This window comes from Trachypithecus francoisi, unplaced genomic scaffold, assembly GCF_009764315.1.
Source record: "Trachypithecus francoisi isolate TF-2019V2 unplaced genomic scaffold, Tfra_2.0 Lachesis_group11, whole genome shotgun sequence".
NCBI classification, from domain to species: Eukaryota; Metazoa; Chordata; class Mammalia; order Primates; family Cercopithecidae; genus Trachypithecus; species Trachypithecus francoisi.
Window position 1 is genome coordinate 52,974,311 of NW_022681456.1, and position 22,568 is coordinate 52,996,878.

At 33.9% G+C, this 22,568-nt stretch overlaps 1 protein-coding gene across 1 annotated transcript in view; it reads right to left on the bottom strand.

Annotated features, from left to right (window-relative positions):
* Positions 1-3,910: 3,910 nt before the first annotated feature.
* PTPRQ (protein tyrosine phosphatase receptor type Q) overlaps positions 3,911-22,568 on the bottom strand; it is a 218,733-nt gene continuing 200,075 nt past the window's right edge. Inside the window, exons 40-45 of the mRNA XM_033221161.1 lie at positions 14,968-15,102; positions 14,644-14,769; positions 13,349-13,497; positions 10,865-11,000; positions 5,453-5,576; positions 3,911-5,192 (exon numbers count right to left, since the gene is read on the bottom strand). Coding sequence (XP_033077052.1) covers positions 5,155-5,192; positions 5,453-5,576; positions 10,865-11,000; positions 13,349-13,497; positions 14,644-14,769; positions 14,968-15,102 — 708 coding nt within the window. The 3' untranslated portion in view covers positions 3,911-5,154. The remainder of the gene's footprint in view (positions 5,193-5,452; positions 5,577-10,864; positions 11,001-13,348; positions 13,498-14,643; positions 14,770-14,967; positions 15,103-22,568) is intronic.

The following is a 22,568-nucleotide window of genomic DNA, read 5'->3' on the forward strand; positions in this document are numbered from 1 at the left end:
GCTCATCTATAAAACCTGCACTTCACCGCAGAAGTGGCAACCTGTTTTCTCTGGGGCCCCTCTCTGTAGCAACAGAGCTTTTCTCTTTCTTTCGCCTATTAAACTTCTGCTCTTAACCTCACTCTGCTGTGTCAGCGTCCATATTTCCTTGGTGTGAGACAACGGACCTTGGCTATTACCTCAGACAAATGATGCCACTTCATTATCATTATGTGTATTACAATCTAAACCTCATTGAGTGTTTACTCTGAACTAAGACTGCTCTACAAACATGTGAGGTAGCTTTTATAATTATCTCCATATTAGGAATGAGGAAATTGAGGTACAAACTGGTTATTGCTTTTTGCCGAAAATCACAAAATTAGTAAATATAGATGGATACCCATCCAATCTGGCCACAGATTTTAAAAATACTTGCTTATATAAATTTAATTATAGTGGATGAATTAATAAGGGAAAGAACGAAAAAGAATGAACAATAGAAAGACTAATTAATCTGAAAGTTCATCCAAGTAGGCTGTTTTCACATGTCCAAATTCCCTGCAATCTATGTACATGTTAAAAAGTTTTGAAATGGAAGTGAGCGCAAAATAGGATGAAAAAAACTGTCTTCTTGAGGCCCGTTTATTCCCAGGCTTCTGTGTGCTTCTTTTCAACATAAAATAAGGATGTTCATACCTGTGAAAGGAACTTGAACTCTAGCCAGATAGACCTGGATTTGAATTCCAGACTACCAATTACTCTCTGAGAGAATTTGGGCAATCTTCATCATCCCTCCATGCTTCCATTGCCTACCCTTTTAATGGAGTTGATCTCATAGGTGAAGTTGAAATTAGATAACATGCCAACTCATGTTACGATTCCAGCACAGTGCCAGGCATGCCTTAAAGATGCAAATATTCAATTACAGAATTTTTCTTGTATTTTTCTTTCTTTTATATCTTCTAGTTCTCCTTTTTGTCCTCTTCCTTCTCTCCGTTTCTTACTCTTCCCTCTTCTTTTGATTATTAGTAGGGTAAAGGACTTGATAGTATTTGATTGTATATACATACACACATATTACATATATATATATAAATATATATAGACATGCTATGGAGCTGTTTTGACTTTAACAACCTCCTCTCTTTTTTTAGCTTTATTTTCATAATTCTATAAATCCCAATGTTCTTTTTTCTTTCATTTTTAATATTCTAATATTTTTTACTTTTTAAACTTTTCTTCTTTAATATTACTGTATTCATCAATAATTATTTTTACTCACTTAAATTCGTTCTAAGAGCTTATTTACCTATAAAATTGTCTGTGGTTTCTGTTACTTATTTTCATGTGATTAGCAGAAAATCTCTAACTGGCTAATAGGAAATTGAGACATATGATGATTATGACCTTTCTTTATCATGAGCATTTTATACTATTCAAAGCATGTCATTTGATTAACGGAGAGACTGGCATAACGTTATGGAAAGAGTAATTTTTGGGAGCCACAGAAACTCAGTTTTAACTTCAGCTTCAACTTTTACTAATAACTGTGGTTTCAGGCACAGCAATTAAGCTTTCATTATCTTTCCTGTAATACAGGACCCTGCCGATCTTAAAGGATTTTGTAAGGATTAATAGGGATGATGGATTTAAAAGTACTCTAAAAAGTTTATAATTTACTAAAATGACTTCTCAATCCAATAATACTGTTAGTGAAATTAAAATAATTTAAGGTTGTGACTTTAGAAACATAACCTTGTTAACAGAAAATAATGCTTTTTTTTTTAACCTATTAAATGAGCTTTATTTTCAGAGGACAGTATCACAGATACTGACTTAGAATGTCCAGTTAAATCTTCTGAAATGAAAATTTTCTTTACTTGTTTTCCAAATTATATTTTATATTATTTGTGTACCTGTCTATACATTCATTTTAATCAAAAATTCATTGAACAAGCACTATTTTGCTTAATAAAGTGTCAATAGTCTTACTTACCAGAAGTCAATATATCTGCCATATTTTTTTCCTCACTCTGTGCATGTGAAACAGACATACAAATATGACACTAATATCCACAAAGTACAATATAATCTCAAAATGGGATGTATTATCTTTTTGATAAACATTACACATTGACCAGTCTTGGTAAAAGATTATTCTAAGTTTGTAAAGTTCACTGTAATTTTCAAAACATTTTCCTATATGTAATCTAATCTGTTCCTCAGAACATCTCCATGAGCTGGTGGGTGTACTGTCCTGATTCTACGTGGAAACTCTATCCATATTTATAGAGTCATTTACCATGGAATATTACGTGTCCTAAGAAGACAAGCTGTTTTGCCAAGATTATGCTTTATAAACTTTTTTCATATTTTTACTTTTAAATATAATTCAGTTGAGAATTTCAAATCATTGTGCCTCAAGTTTCTTAAAATTTTTGGCTGAGTTTTCTAAAAGTTGGCTAATGAAAATGGACATGATTATCAGAATAGCGGCTTGATTTATAGAAGATTTTGCTGAACTTAAATTTCATTTTAAAATCTAGTGTTTGCTACAATATGTGGAATGAATCACCATCTCTTTTATGAAGAGGTCAAGGTTTAATTCGTTTTTCTGCAAAAGACTTATTATACCTTTCACCTATAAACTGAAAGAAGAAAACGACGCATTTTAAAGCAGAATGAAAGTAGAGGTGATACCCACAGCTGCTCTTGTCTCTGGCAAACCATTCTGAGAGGCTCCAGTTTCATTTGGTTCATATGAAACACATGTTGCTCATTTATTGTACATGTGCTTCAATGTATTTTGACAAATCGGATCTAAAAATGTTACAGATGTTCTTCATTATATTAATTAGCACTTAGTAGCCACCTATAGAACCTGGGTGTAAATTGGCCCTTTCACAATATTATTAAAAGAAAATTTAGGTATCATTAATGTCTGGATTTCAACTTCATTTTAGTGTCTTGATATAGCTAGCTATGCATATTTTATAAATGCTTTGTTACAATATTTTTATAATGAAGCCAAATCTTTTAAAAACATGTTTTAAGTAATTCTAGGTAGATCTAAAATTGTTCTGATCCTGACTAATATCTTTTAGAGATTCATATATTATTCAACATACATCCTGAAATTAGGCAGCAATATTATAACTCAAGTACTTGCTAGAAATGACTCTCAGGACTATTCTGTTTTTACTGAAGCAGAATCTGCATTTTAACATAATCACCAGGTACTTCATATAAACATAAAGTTTGATAAGAATGGTTAGAGGAGACTTAATATTCAAATTGTGTTTTATGCATACACATATGCATATGTACACGGGTCAAACTCTATCTTCTACATATCTGATTTATGCAGATGTAATAGAAAGTGGACTGGCCTGTAGATTGGACTATGTTTTAAAATCATTTGATACACTAAAAAGTAACCTTTTATGTTACTGTCTTTAATGAATACAAAACCCCATACCGGCTTGCTGTATATTTTCAATAACTGACATGAAGGAAACTAAAGAATGTATAATCTCAACTTGAATCTTTGAGAATTCTCATCATTTTTTATTGTTTTTGCTAACTTTCTATAAACTTATTGGCTGGAACAGTAGTGGATTGTATTTATTTGTACTTCCTTGTTCTGAAAAAAAGGAAGTAAATTTTACATTTTTCTAGAGACTGTGAGACTAAGGGCTTTAATTTCTTGGGTAGTGAATCCCACATTAAAATTACTTATGGATGTCTTAAGAAATAATTGTATCTTAATTATTATTGTATTACATAAATTATGTCATATCATACTTGTATGTATATCTTTATTTTAGATATTGTATATGAGAATTAGTATAATTATTATGTCTTAATAAGATATACAAAATCAAACTTTTATTTACATAGGAACTTCTGAAATTATGCTGCAAGATAATTCATCAAAATTCAATTTTATTGGCCATAACATTTCTTATATGAATATTCCAGTGGAAATAAGCATAAGATATCATTCTTATCATAGAAGAGAATAATTAATACTATTTATTTTTATTACTCTTAATTGAAATCTGTTACAAAATAACTTCATATAATTCAAAACTTACCACATTGCCACTATTTAGTAAGATGGAGGCTGAAATATTTTCTTTAAAGAAACCTCGAATTTGCTACACATGGTTAATTTCTTTGTTTTCAGTTCCACCAAGTATACCGCTCAAAATCAACCTTGGGAAATGAAATGACAGCCATTTAACATAATCCATTTGGAAGTCTCTGTTGGCACCACAGCAGCACATCATTGGTTTACAAGCTTGAAGCACACATAATGTTTTTATTACTCTTTTGATACATTTTTGCTGAAGAAACACTTCAGAATTGTTAATATTAGGTTGACTATATCTAATGGGCAAATACACTGATACATTTAACTATATATTTGAATATACAATACAGGGGTAAAACTTGTATATGAAAGTTTACAAATGTGTGTTGGCTAGAATAGTACTCGGTAACTTCATGTGTTGTACTTTAAATTTTTCTTTTTAGGTTCTCAAACTGAAGATCACAATGCAAATTAAATAGCCCTAACTGTCCCTGAAGAGCTACTGTGTGTTGTATAAAGGCTAAGTAATCCCTGCAGTGTCAGGGGGTTACTGTTCAGCTGTTCGGGATCATGAGATGATATCTCAGCACTCATAAAACAGAGGATTCAAAACAGGGGTGTACATGGAAGTACAGATCATTATGACAGTCCTGGAAATTATCCACAAGAAACGTCAACACCATGTAAGCCAAAACAACACTACTGAATCAACATTTACAACTTTTGTTCAAAATTAAATCCAATACATAGGGAAATTTCACAATGAAACATTAATGCTAATATAATAATAATTTTCTATTTGGCTTATTCCTAAATATGCAGGACTTCAGAAACATATGGGATGTCTTTTCTTAAGCATTTAAAATACATATTTATTCTGTACAAAACAAATAATTATTCTGTATTAGCTATTTTCTAGAACTAGTCTTAAAATGTTCAGTCCATTTAGAAAGGCACAGTGAGGGAAGCATAGATATTTCCTTAAGTTTGCACATTTCAATTCAGAAGAATGAGGGGGTAACTTTGGCCCCTGTGATTTAAAAATCTCTTCCAATTGTATTCTTTGGTCTGAATATTTACATAGTGGTTTCTTCCCATTCAAGCTCAACATCACCTATAACAGAAAGTGACATGTTACAAGAGAGTATTGAAGTTAACAGTTCAAAATTTAAACGTTTCATGATACAAATATAATGTAGATGGAAAGGGTATTATTAGCCCAATTTGCATTAGAGAGAAGTTAAAGAAAAAAAAACTGATCTGTGCACTAATCTAGCTTCTTAAACATTTTTAACGTACGGTTATTCTGAAATTTATGTTCCTACTGTAGGTGGTAAACTAGTAAGTTGGGTACATATTGTTGTTTCTGTTTACCTTCCATAGCATCCAAAGAGTCCATCTTCTGAAGTGCTGAATAGTTAACAAAACAGATGGGCTGATTACTTCCCTTATTCGATAAGAGATCCAGAATGCACTGGTGTAAAAAGATATACTGTGCCTAGACACCAAAGACAGAGTGGTTAAACGAATAGATTGATGAAGAGTTTTATAAAGAGAGTTATATTGTTAAAGCTAAAAGCAGTACTGAATTCATCAAATAAATAGCTAAGTTATAGACACAGAACTTATCATGGTATATATATGATTTTCTACCATTTCAAATATGAGGCTTTCTAAATTCCTGTGGTCTCTTGAAGCTTCAAGTTTTTTTCTGACACTTGTCACTAAACACCAAGTGTTAATATATTCTTTGTTACTGTGATTATAAGAAGTAGAAAATTGTATTACTTAAATTTGTTTATGAGTTTCCTTCTTCCTATTAGATCTAATTGAGTAAATTATCTTACAGTTTTCCTGTTAGAATGACTTTTGGAATATAAATGCTAAATTTACTTTTGAAATCTGTGAGTGAGTATATCAATATACCATCAGCGCATTTAAAATATGTTTAACAAATCTGTTAGTCACCTGGATATGTGGCCTACTTAAGGTCAAGTATTTGGTCCTGCTTTGTAAATACAAGGCAATGGGTCATTGAAATACCCAAACATCCAGGTAGTGGACAAGGACTCCTAACATTGCATTGGAATGTTTGGGCTAAATTCAGTACCATTTGGATCCTTTAAATGTTTTCAATATAATTCAATAACCTACTAGCATCTCTGAGCTTAGACTTTACCAAAAGTAGTTAAAGCTAAAAAAAAATCACCCTCATTTGTACCTAACAAACATATCTGACTTTAAAGGAGTATTACCAAATGTTTAAGACATATAATCAAATTGACAATGATTTAAATAGAACATTCTCAAAAGTGATTGGCCTCACAGGTTATATTAATATCTATTGCTACTATACTTCAAACCCTTTTGGAACTCCTCTATTGAAATTGTCTTCATAAATTGCTAATCGTTATTAGGAATATCTATTTCTTTATGGATTACAAAATGTTTCCATGAACATCTCATTACTGGAACGTCAGTTTTATGGGAGCAGAACTCTGTCATATTCACCGCTATATTCTGATTACCTATAATAGTGTCTGGCACATAGTAGTTGCATAATAAGTGTTTGTTGACTGAGTCTCATTTAATTTTCACAGCTAGGCAATCTTTACCATTTAAGGACAGATGTAATTTAAAGAAAATTCAAATGTCATTAGGTGTCAAGTTTTGTAAATGAGGTGGATGATCAAGTTTATAGAATTCAATTTTGGTAAGAAATGAAGTGTTGTTATAAAGCAATAACATTTCTGTTGAAATTGCTAGTAAGTTACTTCTCAAGGTAATTCCAAGAGTGTGTTTTCAAACATACATGAAACAATGAATTACATTATTGGCAGAAATATGTTGACACAGTATAATCTTTCTGGAAATCATTTAAATTTATGAGTTCTAGTATTAAAAAACACATTTGAATTTGAAGTCACATTTGATATGTGAAACTTCTGACTGTCCTGATTTCATCTTCTCCACTGGAAAGAATGATAGGTGTAAACTTTGCCAGCAGAGCAGGCTGAGCTCTGTGAGACAGTCCTACAGGTTCCAAGGTCCCTCTGCCATTATGTGTTACTGCCAAGAAAGCAGCATACTATTGTGAAAAAAGTTTAATCCCAGTTTCTGCCCTAGAGAGCCATATTACCTTAAGAATTAAACTCTTCTGATGCACAGTTTCCTCTCCTGGGGGTGGGAGTGTGTGTCATGAATCCTGTATTGTAAGACTTAAAGAATTTAACATATGTAAAATGCCCCACAAAAAACTGGACACCCAAAATGCTAACTTTTTTTTCTTCCCCTATACGAGTTTACAACAGTAAATTTCAATTTACTTGAGGCACTAAAAGTATCTTAGGATATTAGTTCACTACAGAGAGTTCTCTCAGAAAGGCTTTTCAAATTTCCTGGGGCCACAATGTATTGTTGTTGGTTTTGTTGTTGTTTGCAACAGAGTCTCGCTCTGTTGCCCAGGTTGGAGTGCAATGACACAATCTTGGCTCACTGCAACCTCTGCCTCCCGGTTTCAAGCTATTCTCCTGTTCTCCTGTCTCAGCCTCCAGAGTAGCTGGGATTACAGGCACGCACCACCACGCCTGGCTGATTTTGTATTTTTAGTGGAGACAGGGTTTCACCATGTTGGTCAGGCTGGTCTCCAACTCTTGACCTCTGGTGATCCACCCACCTCGGCCTCCCAAAGTGCTGGGATTACAGGCATAAACTACCGCGCCCAGTGCCCAGTGCATTGTTTTTTGAGTGAAAGAAATCAAAGCTTTCTCCTGGGTAAGGGCCATGCCCCTCAGTGCCTTTTAGTGGCAGTATATTGCTGAAGTTGCTGCTGTAGTATGTGCTAAGACAGGAACATTCCTCATAGAAACTGCAATCACTCTGGAGTGCAGAAGAAAATAAACTGCTCTTGTGCAAGGCAATGCTGGTTTGTAAGCATTGGTGGTGAGGTGTGGTCATTTTTCTCTTTGTCGTCACAGGAAAAAAACAGTGAAGAGTCTAACTTCTGGGAACTAAGACAGATCAAAGAGGGCTTCCGAGTACCTGATTTTCAGCGAGGAGAGAATCAGAAAAATCTTACTGGACATTTACTGCCTGCTGGGCACCATGTTGGTGATTTACAAACTTTCTCTTATTTAATACTGATAATAAGTTTGTGAAAAATGTAACAGGACTATTTTACAAAAGAGAAATAGTTCAGAGAGGCTAATTAAACAAAGTCACAGAGCCAACAATTAGCAGAGCTGTATTATGAATTTAATTCTCTGACTTCAAAACCCTTCCCTTTCGAATCCCCGCCCCACTCTCAAATCCCCATCCCAAGCTGTGACAATTTGTTATGGCTGGTTAAACAGAATAATGTATGAAGTTTATAACATTTTGAGTACTAACTTGGCTAAAATTATTAATAGACATTCTTGAACATACTCTTTACAGAATTCACTTCTACAAAGTTGTAGAGCATAGAAGTTTTTTCAACTTTTACTGTTTGAAGATTGACTCTAGACTCCAGAAGGAAACCATCAGTTCCATCCTCTATCCTACCCAAGAGAGCGAACGCTTAATTTCATTGAGAGCACTGATCCCAGCGTGTATGTGTATACCTGGGGACATGGGAGGGAAATGTTAGCTTTCTAATTATCTTTATTTTTAACTAAAAAAGAGAAGGAAATTGAATTTTAATAACGATTAATAGTTGGATTGATATTAGAGCCTTCATAAGACCCCTTAAGATGAGCTACCTAATTTGTTAGCCCAACTTGGATTAGAGAGAATGCAACATGTAAAGTTCCATTACAAAATATAAAGTTCCTGTCTCAAAATGTAATTTTAAGATTTTCAAAATAGTGACAGCAAATATTAAACCAATTTCAGGGCCCTTTTGAGTGTGAGGACCTGTGAAACCACCCATGTTGCATACCCATGAAGCTGGCCCTGGTCATGTATAATATTCCATTTCTGAAGTATCCTGCGGGAAGAGTGAATTTAACTCTTTTGGTAACTCAGTATATGAGGGAATGTATATGTATTATATTACCTAGTTTACCTAACTAATTATCACAGAATTGAAGTAGCTAAGGAAGATTCCTACAAAGAGACTGTGGATTAAATATAATATTTATCATGCAAGCCCAAATGGATGTCAAAAAATTGGCAAGGCTGACACATTCATCATACTCCTGGAATACTCCTGTAGCCATACTAGGAGGTAAAAATAACAACAAGGTAATCAGACCTGACAAAAAGCCAGACCGGTTTTTTTAAAAAGCATAAAAACTTAAAATATATACTTAAAACAACTATCAAAAGAGAAATACTTTGTCCTAAGTGTATATTTTATTTATTGAAAATACCTAATGGTAATAAGAAGCCTTAGCAATTAGCAAGGTTTTGAAAATATTGCTTATTCAATATTTATCTCATGCTTTTCAATTTCTCATTTTATTTATGTTTATAATTTACATAATTAAACAATCTACATTTAAAGGTAAATACATCTGTATTAGAGTGGAAGCTCAAACATCTTTCCTAAAAGGGACATTTGTCCAAAAAGTTTGGATATCTCTAGTCTAGAACAGCATCTTCCGAGGAGGATTAATCTTCCATGACATGGTATTACAGGTTTGGATCAAAAAGGGTTGAAGAGTTCTACAATCAAAGTTTAGGAAAAGTTGTCCATACAGCTCCATCTTTGTAATTGTCAGTGAAATTAGCATTAAGGCCCTAAACATTTATGTGTTTAAAAATCAGTTTAATTTCTTTCTCATACTTATTTTAACAGAGAACTCTTTTTCTGAAATCTTTAACTACTTTGATACCACTTCTGTTTTCTAGAATGTAACCTGGAAAATACTGTTACCGCAGGACTGCGTATTTACTGCAAGAAAATCTCTATTTGTGTAGCATACAAATTCCAATCCAAAGCTACAGATAGGAATATTGTGTATATTGTAGTTATACAGACTAGGGTTTGAATTTTGGCTCTGGCACTTTTTGGTAATATTATCTTGGAATATCACTTAACTTCTTGGAATATGTGCTTCCCTGTTTGTAAAGCAGAGCCAGTAATATTTAGTCTGTTGGTTGGTTTTACTGGCCTTGCCTTACAAATGAAGAAATTAATTTAATAAAGATTAAATAAGATAATACATATGAGTGGTCTAGTATAGCACTTGGAACCCAGCAGACACTCAATAGAGGCTTTTTAGCTTCATTACCATAGTACTGTGTGATTTTTTTAAAATAAAAATTGGATATATTTTGTAAATATTTTTGCCTACAAACCAAAACAACAAACAAAAAACTCCCAGTTAATAGTTGATAGCCTGCTACAATAATCATTATTAGTACTGCTATGCAATAGGGATAAATATGGAGAAGTCAAATCTATAGAACTTCATTACAGTCAATATTTTAAACTGTTTTCCCAGTAATAACTTTTCAAAAGATAATGATATTGAAAAGATACTGATTTGAGTTCATTTCCAGAGATCCCAAAATTGCTAAACAATAAAGATAAATCAATTTTATAAGTTATTTCCTACATGCCTATCAGTATAACAAGTTAAGATGAGCCATCAGTAACAATGCTGCAGGGTGACTATGGCACGTGGGCATTAGTTCTCCTATAAATTCCATCAGCTGCCCTCCCAAAGACCTCCCCTAAAGGCTTATAATGTGGGAAAAGAGGGTGTCCACCATGCAAATACAGCTTCAAGCCTATGTCCATCCAGATTGCTGCCACAAATTCTAGAACTTTAGAATGCAGTGCAGGTTTAGAGATCTTACCAGATTCTGCACCATGCACATTCTTTCACTTCTCAGTTCAGCTACTAGTCCATATATATCCACAAAATCATGGTCATTTATATGTTGTGTTAAATGGTCCAGTGCAATAAAAACTCCAGTTCTTCCAACTCCAGCACTACAGGAAGAGTAAATTACATGAAAATTATTCAGCAAAGCGTTGTTCATTTTGATGGGGATAAAGATAATGAGCTATGATAGCAATAAATTCTAACAGTTTCTTCTCTTATTTGGAGGCAGGTTTTCTTTGGAATTTCTTTGGATTTTTAATGGTTACCAAGACTATTTAAACAAGGCAAAATGATTATCATTAATATGCTATCAAATATTTGAGTTTCTCTTTCTTTAATCAGTGGAGCTTAATCTCTTATTTCTTAATATTTTAGGGGGTGTTGTTGAAGTATAGAGATTTTTTTAAATCACTGAAAATTCTTAATACCAGAGACTCTGTATTGACCAAATATTCAGTTATCAGCAGAAATGCTAAACTTTGCAAATGTCAAATATTTAGCTCATATAGCATTTTCTTTGCTTCATTTTGAAAAATAGTCTTGCAATTGTCCTTTTCACTTTCTTTCTCAAAAATTTATTTTGCCTCCTATAGATAGTAAAATTGAAAAACTATTTCCATTTAAAAACTTATATGAATACTCAAAGACAGGCACATGCTCCACAGAAACTGTTAACTGATAAACCTCACAAGATCAATTCAGAAATTCCTATTATCAGAAATTCCTATTATCAGAAAGACAAGATTCCTAAGAAATTAAATAGTTAATAGAGGAAGTTAATCTAAAAACTTTTTTTGAAAGGTCATCTAGTCTTATAAATATTACTTTGAACCACATGAAACTGCCATTTTTGTAGTTCTGTAGTAAGAAACATTCAAATATTGGCAATTTCTTATGATTTGACCTAAGAAATTGTGAACCTACAACATAAAACTGATTATAGTAACATGTATATATACATGCCACACAGCAATTGAATTGTCAAATATATTTTGAGTGTCAAACACTGTTCTGGGCACCTGGGTCATAGCAGTGGACAATGTAAAATCCCTGCACTTACAGAGTTTATAGTCTAGAGGAAAACGACACATAAATAAACAGACAAAGAATGTGCCTGGTGGTAAGAAGTCCCATACTGAAAAAAAGATGAATCAGGTTAAGGAGATAGAGGGTGATAGGGTAGGATAGGGTCAGCAGAGAAACCTTCTCTGCTAATGTAATATTTGAAAAGAAACTTGCATAAGGTTAGGGAGCACACCATGTGGGTATCTGGGAGAGGATCATGATAGCCAGAAGCAGCAAAATGAGAATAGACCTGAGGTGGGAGCATTTTCGAATGTAGATGGTTTTCAAATGATATTTAAAGATGGTCAACAATATGAATATACCTTCTTCTTATCTCTTATCTATTTAAATCACAAAGGAGGAGACTATACTCTTTTTGAGGCTAAAAAGGAGAAAGTACTTTTCTTTTAGTGCCCATGGCAGTGTATTTGCATGATACAGAGAAACTGAAGGCAGTTACTGTCCATCAAAGGTTTTACTCATCAATGATGCCAGCATAAAATCAATCACTGACCATAGAAGCAAATCGTTATACTGTTTTTAGTATATACTATTATATTAAGCTTTTTACCTATATGAAGGGATTTGAAATTGAGAAGGTAAAAATGAGGCTTTTGCTTTTTGTTCTCATGTTTTATAAATACAAGCATTGTTCATATATTTTTATAATGAGCAAGCATTTATGTATTAGTCTTATAATTTTAAAAATCCAGGAGTGTATAGAAAATTTATAATCATTTAAACTACATATTGAAGTTTTTAAAATAAAAGTTTAAAAACTGAATGAATTTCTTTTTTTACGTACAGTATTTAACCACATTAATTATAGTACACTCCTGTTAAAAAATATTAAAAGTTATTTTTACTTAAAAAAATTTTTATTGTGGTGAAAGATGAATAACAGAGAATCTACCAATTTGCCCATTTTACATGTACAATTCAGTGGCATTAAGTATATTCTCAATGTTATGCAAATATCAACACTATATATTTCCAGAACTTTTCATCATCCCAAATAGAAGATATTAGATAATTTTTCATCTCCCTCCTCACTAGTAACCACAACTTTACTTTCTGTCCCTATTTATTTACCTATTCTGAGTATCTCATTTAAGTAGAATCATGCTACATTTTCCTCTAATCTCCAAACCTTATGTGCGAAAGAGACTCAAGCCAAGACTGATTTAGCTCTATCATGTCAGAAAACATAAATCATACCAATGAGTCCAGAAATGCTAAATGTGATACCTCTGAAGATGGCAAGCTGGAAGAAATTTACATGACCATTTCATAAAAAATAACCAATGGAATTATAATAATAAAAAGACCAATGGGTTCAAAGGCCATTTCTGGCATTTAATAGATGTTTCTAAAAATATCGCTTTCTTACCTGCAGTGAACAATCATAGGTGTGGTGTCATGTGCTCTGCTTGCTCGAACCAGCTTCACAAAGTGAATTAGAGCGGCACTATTCTCAGGAACCCCATGCTCTGGCCAGGCAGTAAAGTTACACTGTTGAACAGTCATGCAATCCCCATGCTAGACAAAGGGACGGATTAATGAATGACAAAACTATTTAAGTTCCACAATGAAGGCTGAAGGCAATTGTCCCAGTTTTTGAAGGTGATCTTTTAAAAATGACTATTTACCAAACGAAACAAAATGTTTTCATTATTTCCTATAAGAGAGATTTTTACTGTTACAATAGAGAATTGCCTTTCAGTATGAATGAAAACAATAAGAAAGCTGGGAAATAAATGTTAATATAGAACATTAATATTCAAACATAGCATGCTATTTTGTCGCACTCAGGACAACAGGTATTGAAACAATTTTGACCCAAAACTTAAATGAACATTTTCACAAATTATTCCATACACAGGTATTAAGTGTCTGTTACGTGAAAAGTATAAAGATCCTTATATCATCTTCTGTGTGTATAGGGATTTATATAAACTGATAAAGTGAGATCCCATACTACCTTTTCTATATTGGCTGCAGATTAAATAGAAAATCAAATTATTGGCAGGGCGCAGTGGCTCATGCCTGTAATCCCCGCACTTTGGGAGGCCCAGGCGGGTGGATCATGAGGTCAGGAGATCAAGACCATCTTGGCTAACAAGGTCGTCTCTACTAAAAATACAAAAAAATTAGCCAGGCATGGTAGCGGGCGCCTATAGTCCCAGCTACTTGGGAGGCTGAGGCAGGAGAATGGCGTGAACCCAGGAGGCAGAGCTTGCAGTGAGCCGAGATTGCACCATTGCACTCCAGCCGGGAGACAGAGTGAGACTCCATGTCAAAAAAAAAAAAAAAAAAAAAAAAAAAAAAGAAAGGAAATCAAATTATTAGGATTCAGGAGATGAGTGACTTGGGAAATTGCTGTCTCAAGTCAAATATTACAGTTTCTTCATTAAATAAAATAAAGCTGGTAATCTCGGCATTTTCTCTCCTTTTTCTGCTCTTGTCAACCTAAGAATGTGATGCTAATTGGTTGATCTGGAACAAATACTGTGACATTGATACTAAAGTTGGATATCGATTCAAATTTCTGTTCAGAAGACAGTACAAAAGCATTGTTGAATACACAGGTGTCCTTGAAAGGGATAGTTCTAGAAATCAATTTTATTTTAGACATTTAGATCCTTCATATTTTATACCAGGTTCCCTTGTCCCCCCTTTTTTTACCCTTTCAATTTTCAGATCCCTGATAGTCCAATCTATTTGAACATCCTCCATTAGCTTTGTAATCACTATATCTCCAAAGACGGTAACTGGCTTGTTGTCCTCTGGCCAATACTGATGGCATCTGATCTGCATTCAGAGAAAATCATCAGTCATAACAGTCATTGTTATATTGATATATATGTATATCACAGTTATTACGACTAAGTTAAAAGTACTTTATAGATGTCCAGGTTATTGATGACTCACAGTATTAGGTGAAATAGTCACACATATGTTAACACAATTGTAAAACAATATTTGTGAAAGCATTTTCAAATAACTTACCCTTCCTTTTTCAAAACACTGTGTTAGCATTACTAATGTTTTTGCTCTGGTTTCCCACACCATTCTCCAAAAATCTCCAACTGTTCCTGGTAGTGGACCTTGAGTAGCAATAAATTCGTTTGGACATAAATAGCCCTAGAAGGATATAATGAGAAACATTGCAACACTGTGTTCATAGATACAGTGTTTTAGTTTTCAAAGCATGAAACAAATGCTGGTTGTAAAATTACCTAATATTTTAGAATATCATAAATACTAGATAATCTTAAATACTCAAAGTTTCTAGCACCTAAATTTGTCCTCACAATCTGATACACTACACAACAAATGGTTCTCAAAATTTATATCTAACTTTTGAATAAAACATTAGGGACTACATAATAATAGTTATAATAATAACATAACTTAATAAAGGTCTTAAGTCTGAGTCTTCATAGCAGGCAGTTTGCTAAGCATCTTATATTCAATATTCTTATAAAAACATTGGAAATTAGTACTAATATTATGCGCATTTTATAGATGAAGATATTGAGGCTTAGAAAGGTGAAGTAACTTGCCAAGATCTCAACACTGCGAAGGCAGGTTAAGCCCAGAACCAGCTCTCTAAACCCACTCCATGATGTTATTGCCATATATTTATTGGTTGTGCAGATATATGTATACTCTTCCTCTAAGAAATTACTTATCTACTTAAACTGTGGCATTAGTCATTAGTCTAGTGGCATTTACTGTCTGGAATTCTGACCCAAGAAATACATGGTAATATGAAGGTTCATTTCACTAATATAGTAAACTCATAGGACATGAGATCTGTCTTAAATCTATTATGACATCCTTGTGAATATTTATCAAGTTGCTCTGAAACTTGGTCTATTTACCTGGAACATAAAAGCATGACACTTGAGTTTATATAATTGTGAACAGTATCTGTGGATTTCTTTTCAAGAAAGGTAGTGTATAAGTGAAAAAGTAGTAATGGAATGACATCTATTTCAAACAGGAAGATGCTTCAAGGAATGAGGAATAAAAGGTAAAATTCACTTTTTTTACATTGAAATTGTCTCAGTAGTCAGAGAATAGTAATACACAAAAAATAACATACATTTGAATTTTCCAGGGACTCTAGAATGTAATCCAGCAAGTTTATCTTACTTTAAAGAATAATGAGGAGGCACTTTAGGTGATTTTCCCAAATTGCAGTGCAAGCCAGGCACATTTGCTTGTGGAAAATCTTGAGTCTCTTAAATACACAGTATACTACAGCATTTCTGTCTTTCCAGTCTCAGCCGAAAGACCTAAATATGTAGTTCATATGTAAGGGATCTTTTCTTATTAAAAATAATATATGTTGAATGTAGAATATTTTGAAAATTTAGAAAAATATGTAATAGAAAGTAGAATTCACCTATAATACCGCTATCCAGAGTGAAGGACCATTAACATTTTGGTTGATTTCTTTACAGATTTTTTAAATATGCACATTCTCCACTCAATCAATATTTGTGAGTGACTATTACGTTCCAGGCACTATTTTAGGAGCTGAGGTTTCATCACTGACCAAAGACACTGAAATTCCTACCCTCATTTATTTTATCACTAGGAGAAATAAACACTATTAATGTATATTAAATATGCAAATTACATAGAATTTATAAAAGTGGTAAGGGCTATGAGAGAAAGTTTTCAGAAAATAGGCTTTTCAGAAAATAGTTGTTCAGAAATAGATTATTCAGAAAAAATAAATACCTCATGAGAATATGCGATATTTATTTTTCTGTTCCTGGCTTATTTCACTTATCATAATGTTCTCCAAGCTCATCTCCAAACTTCACATATCACTGGTGATATGTGAAGAAAGTTTTGAAGAAGGAAGGAAGTGAGGCCTGAAGGATTTGGGGGAAAACAATTGTGGGTAGAAGGAAAATCAAGTCCAACCACCTTAAAGGAGAGGGGTGTCAGGAATGTTCTAAGAACAGCAGGTGCCTGGTGTAGAGTAAATGAAGGGGAAGAGTAACAGATAATGACCAGAAAAAGCAGGGAGGATAAGTGGTGCTTTAGGTCCTAAAAGGTAATCATAAGACTTTGGTTTTTACTCTGAATGATACAGAACGTCACTGAAAGGTTTTGAACATAGTGTATAGTTTAACAGTTTCACGTGGGCTTCCATAGACCAACCTATGGGAGTTTAAAAGGTGAAAGGAGGGAGAATAGTTAGAGGGTTCTTGTAACAATTCAGCCAAGAAATATTGGTAGCATGGTGATATCAATGGAGATGGTGAGAAGTGATCAGATATGGATACATTCTGAAGGCAAAACCAACCAAATTTGCTAATAGATTTGATATGAGGTATGAGAGAAACACAGAAATTAATAATGACTCCAAAGGAAGATGGGGAAGACTCCAGGATGAGCAATTTTTAATCATATTTTCCTATTATTTTGACATATAATAATTGTACATTTTTGTGGAATACAGTGTGACAATTTTGATACATGTATACAATGTGTAAATAGTCAAGTCAGGGTAACAAGCATATCCATCTCCTTAAACATTTATCATCTCTTTGTGTTGGGAACATCCAAAATCTGCTCTTGTAGCTATTTGAAAATATACAATAAATTGTGGTTTATTATAGTCACACTACAGAGCTATAGACACTAGAATTTATTTCTCCTATCTAGCTGTAATTTTGTATTCATTAACCAATCTCTTACTCTCGCCTCTTCCCCTTCCCAGCTTTTAACCACTATTCTACTCTCTACTTTCATGAGATCAATTTTTTCAGCCTCTGCATAAGTGGGAACATGTGGTATTTATTTTTCTGTTCCTGGCTTATTTCACTTATCATAATGTTCTCCAAGCTCATCTCCAAACTTCACATATCACTGGTGATATGTGAAGAAAGTTTTGAAGAAGGAAGGAAGTGAGGCCTGAAGGATTGGGGGAAAACAATTGTGGGTAGAAGGAAAATCAAGTCCAACCACCTTAAAGGAGAGGGGTGTCAGGAATGTTCTAAGAACAGCAGGTGCCTGGTGTAGAGTAAATGAAGGGGAAGAGTAACAGATAATGACCAGAAAAAGCAGGGAGGATAAGTGGTGCTTTAGGTCCTAAAAGGTAATCATAAGACTTTGGTTTTTACTCTGAATGATACAGAACGTCACTGAAAGGTTTTGAACATAGTGTATAGTTTAACAGTTTCACGTGGGCTTCCATAGACCAACCTATGGGAGTTTAAAAGGTGAAAGGAGGGAGAATAGTTAGAGGGTTCTTGTAACAATTCAGCCAAGAAATATTGGTAGCATGGTGATATCAATGGAGATGGTGAGAAGTGATCAGATATGGATACATTCTGAAGGCAAAACCAACCAAATTTGCTAATAGATTTGATATGAGGTATGAGAGAAACACAGAAATTAATAATGACTCCAAAGGAAGATGGGGAAGACTCCAGGATGAGCAATTTTTAATCATATTTTCCTATTATTTTGACATATAATAATTGTACATTTTTGTGGAATACAGTGTGACAATTTTGATACATGTATACAATGTGTAAATAGTCAAGTCAGGGTAACAAGCATATCCATCTCCTTAAACATTTATCATCTCTTTGTGTTGGGAACATCCAAAATCTGCTCTTGTAGCTATTTGAAAATATACAATAAATTGTGGTTTATTATAGTCACACTACAGAGCTATAGACACTAGAATTTATTTCTCCTATCTAGCTGTAATTTTGTATTCATTAACCAATCTCTTACTCTCGCCTCTTCCCCTTCCCAGCTTTTAACCACTATTCTACTCTCTACTTTCATGAGATCAATTTTTTCAGCCTCTGCATAAGTGGGAACATGTGGTATTTATTTTTCTGTTCCTGGCTTATTTGAATTATCATAATGTTCTCCAAGTTCATCCATGTTGCCACAAATGACAGGATTTCATTCTTTTACATAGCTAAATAGTATTTCATTGTGTATATATAGCATATTTTCTTTATTCATTCATCTGTTGATGAATACTTAGGTTGATACTTTATCTTGGCTATTGTGAATAGTGCTGCAGCAGTTATTGCATAAGCATAGATATCTCTTTGACATACTGATTTTCTTTCCTTTGGATATATACCCAGTAGTGGGATTGCTGGGTCATAATGATGGTTGTATTTTAGTTTTTGGAGGAAAACTAAATAGTGTATAATAGTATATAGTAATTCCACTTTCTCTGCATTCTTGCTGGCATTTGTTGTTTTTTGACTTTTTGATAATAACCATTCTAAATGGGGAGAGATGGAATTTCATTGCGGTTTTGATTTGTATTTCCTTGATGATTAGTGACGTTGAGCATTCTTTCCTGTGCCTGTTGGCCATTTGTATGTCTTCTTTTGAGAGATGTTCATTCAGCTCATTTGCTATTTTTAAATTGGATTTCTATTGAGTTGAGTTCCTGGTATATTTTGGATATGAATCCCTTGTTGATGAATAGTTTGTAAATATTTTCTCCCATTTTGCAGATTGTCTCTTCATTCTGTTGATTGTTTCCTTTGCTGCGCATATGATTTTTAGTTTGATATAATCCCATTTTTCTATTTTTGCTTTCACTGCCTGTGCTTTTGAGGTTTTAGTATGAACAGATTTACAGGGAAAATAAAAAACTCACATTGGACATAGTACGTTTGAAATCACTATTAGATATTCAGGTAGGAATGCCACGAAGGCAATTAGATATATGACTTTAGAATTCAGGAAAAGTCCAAACTAGAGATATACATTTGAAAGTAGTCAGCTCATATCTCTTACTTAAAGTTGTGAAAATTGGATGACATCACTGTGATGGTTAATACTGAGTATCAACTTGATTGGATTGAAGAACACAAAGTGCTGTGTCTGGGTGTGTCTGTGAGTGTATTGCCAAAGGAGATTAACATTTGAGTCAGTGGACTGGGAAATGCTGGATGCTTCCTGCCCTAGAACATCAGACTCCATGTACTTTAGCTTTTGGACACTGGGACTTGCACCAGTAATTTGCCATGGCCCTTTGGCCACAGACTGAAGGCTGCACTATCAGCTTCCCTACTTTTGAGATTTTGGAACTTGGAATGGCTTCCTTGCTGCTCAGCTTGCAGATGGCCTATTTTGGGACTTCACCTTGTGATTGTTGAGTCAACACTCATTAATAAATGACCCTTCATATATACATCTGTCCTATTAGTTCTGTCCCTCTAGAGAACCCTGACTCTTACAATCACCAAGAAAATGAGTTTGGAAGAGATAGTGAATTCAAGTATTGGGCTCTAAATTATTTTGTTTGCAGGTCTAGAAGATAAGATAGAACCGATGAGACTAAGATGAAAGAGTCAGAGCTGCTGAAAGGTCAAATGAATTGGGGACTGAGACTTGAAGCTAGTTTTCTGAGTAGTTAATTGGTGACCTTGAAAATAGCTGGTTTGGTGTTGTGCTTGCTTAGTATCCAAGTCTTATTTGAGGGTGCTGAAGAGATAAGAGAAGGGAATCGAAGATAGTAAGTGTTGACAATTCTTCAAGGGGTTATAATGTAAATAAAACACAGAACAATAGAGAAGTAGAGAGAGACCTGTAATATCAAGATATTTTTATGATGTAAGAAATTGCAATAGATTTGTTTAGCTGCTAAAAGAGAAAAATTCATGATGCAGAAAAGAGAATTCCTCAACCCATGTTCTTGAGAGGCAAAGGGAGAGGTCATGTAGTGTCCAAGTGAAAGGGTTGGCTGTTACCAGAGGCTAAGACAGTTCATACGCAGCCACAGGAGAAAGACTGAGTATATGGACACAGATGCAGACAGGCAGGGGACCTTGTGGATGTTCTCTTTTAATTGCTTTTGTTTTATCAGTGAAATATAAACAAGGCCATCAGATGTAGGTGAAAATGAGGAACATAGTGTTAGAGGCCAGAGGAGAAAGAAGAAAGAGAAAGAATCTCCCAGAAGAAAGGGAGACTGAATAGATTAGGAGGCTGTATTTTTGAGGTTAGTGGCCATGAGTTTAAAGTGAGCTATTTTGGCATGATCATGAATTTTTCTGCAATATACATCCAGTAACACAGAGAAGAATCCATGGAGGGTTTTATTTAACAAAGTTTGGGGGTTTAGCAAAAGATTGAGACTATAAGAGATAAATTTGAGAGTTGAGGATATATACAATACAGGAAAGGAAACAAATAGGCATGCAATTCAAGATGAGCAAGAAAAAAAATGAAGTCTTGATTGGGTTAGGAAAAATGGAAAATTTGATAGAATCAAAGGGCTGTAGGTCAGAGCAGGGTTGAAGAATTGTCAGAGTCCAGTGATCTGGAAAGAAGGATTTGGACAGATAGTGAGACAACTGCAATCAAGATTGTGGAGAGGCTACAATTGTTGGTGGTGAAAAGGTCTAGGTTGTGAACATGGCAGAAAGTGATGAGGTCACGTGGAAGGCAAGTCACTGCAAGAGAAGAGGTCCAGAAAGTGATGGGCAGGGCTATGTGTCAATATTTTATATGAATTTTGACATCACCAATAATTATGACAGAAGTAGTGATGAGAGAAGAGCAGTGATACTGGAGTGAAATCTTCAAGAAATGAGAGAAAGTGACTTAGGGGATGGTAATTAACTTCCAAAAAGAGCAATAGTGTGTCCTATGCTTGACGGCATGAATTCAAGCTGGCAATTTTAGGGCAGAGGGATAGAGAATGATATGGAGGTGGCACTGAGGACTGAGGCAACTTGACCCTTCTCTGTGCTGAGTACGTATGGGAGGGAATGCAGACCCACTAGTGAGCAAGGCCAGAGAGCCAGTACCTGTAAGGGAGGAGTAGGTTCCGCACAGAGTAATATAAATAATATATCACATATTATATACTAAATATTATACTGTATATTATATATATACCTATATATAAATAATTGGGATTATTCCTATACAATCTTGTTATCACTTATTTACAAAATTAACATTATATGATCTCAGTTTTCCAGGATTTGAAATATTATTTTATATTTCTTTTTAATACATATGTCTATGTATTATCTGTTATTAAAGTATATTTTTATATGGTCACATTTCCCCCTTGATTTTCATGTAAAGAAGCTAAGACACATTTAAATTTTCTTCCTGTAAAGGCCAATTTATTTCAGAAAACGGTAAAGCACCAGATAAAATGTTTGCCCAAAGGTGTTTTGGAGATATTTCCATTGTATCTTATGAAAATGAAGAAAGTATGTCAATTCTGTTTACTATTTTTGCTTCTACCTTTGAATATGCATGTGCAAACTTTTGACTTTTCTGAGAGGAAACTTCTTGCCTGGACTTTTGCCCTTTAATTGGAATATAGAGTTTGCTGGTTTGTAAAGCACTGTGATACATGGAACAAAGTGTAAATTTCATTCCACATGTCAACTTTCATTACGACATTTACCCATGGATGGTACTTTTGATTGCAGTCCTTAAATTAGTGAAGAGATTTTCCTCTGGATTAGCAGCCAGGAAAATGTAGAATCTACTACCATGAAACATCAACAACAATAAAAATAACATGCATTTTTAAGTGCTTCCAATATGTGATTCAGTGAATAATTGAAATATGA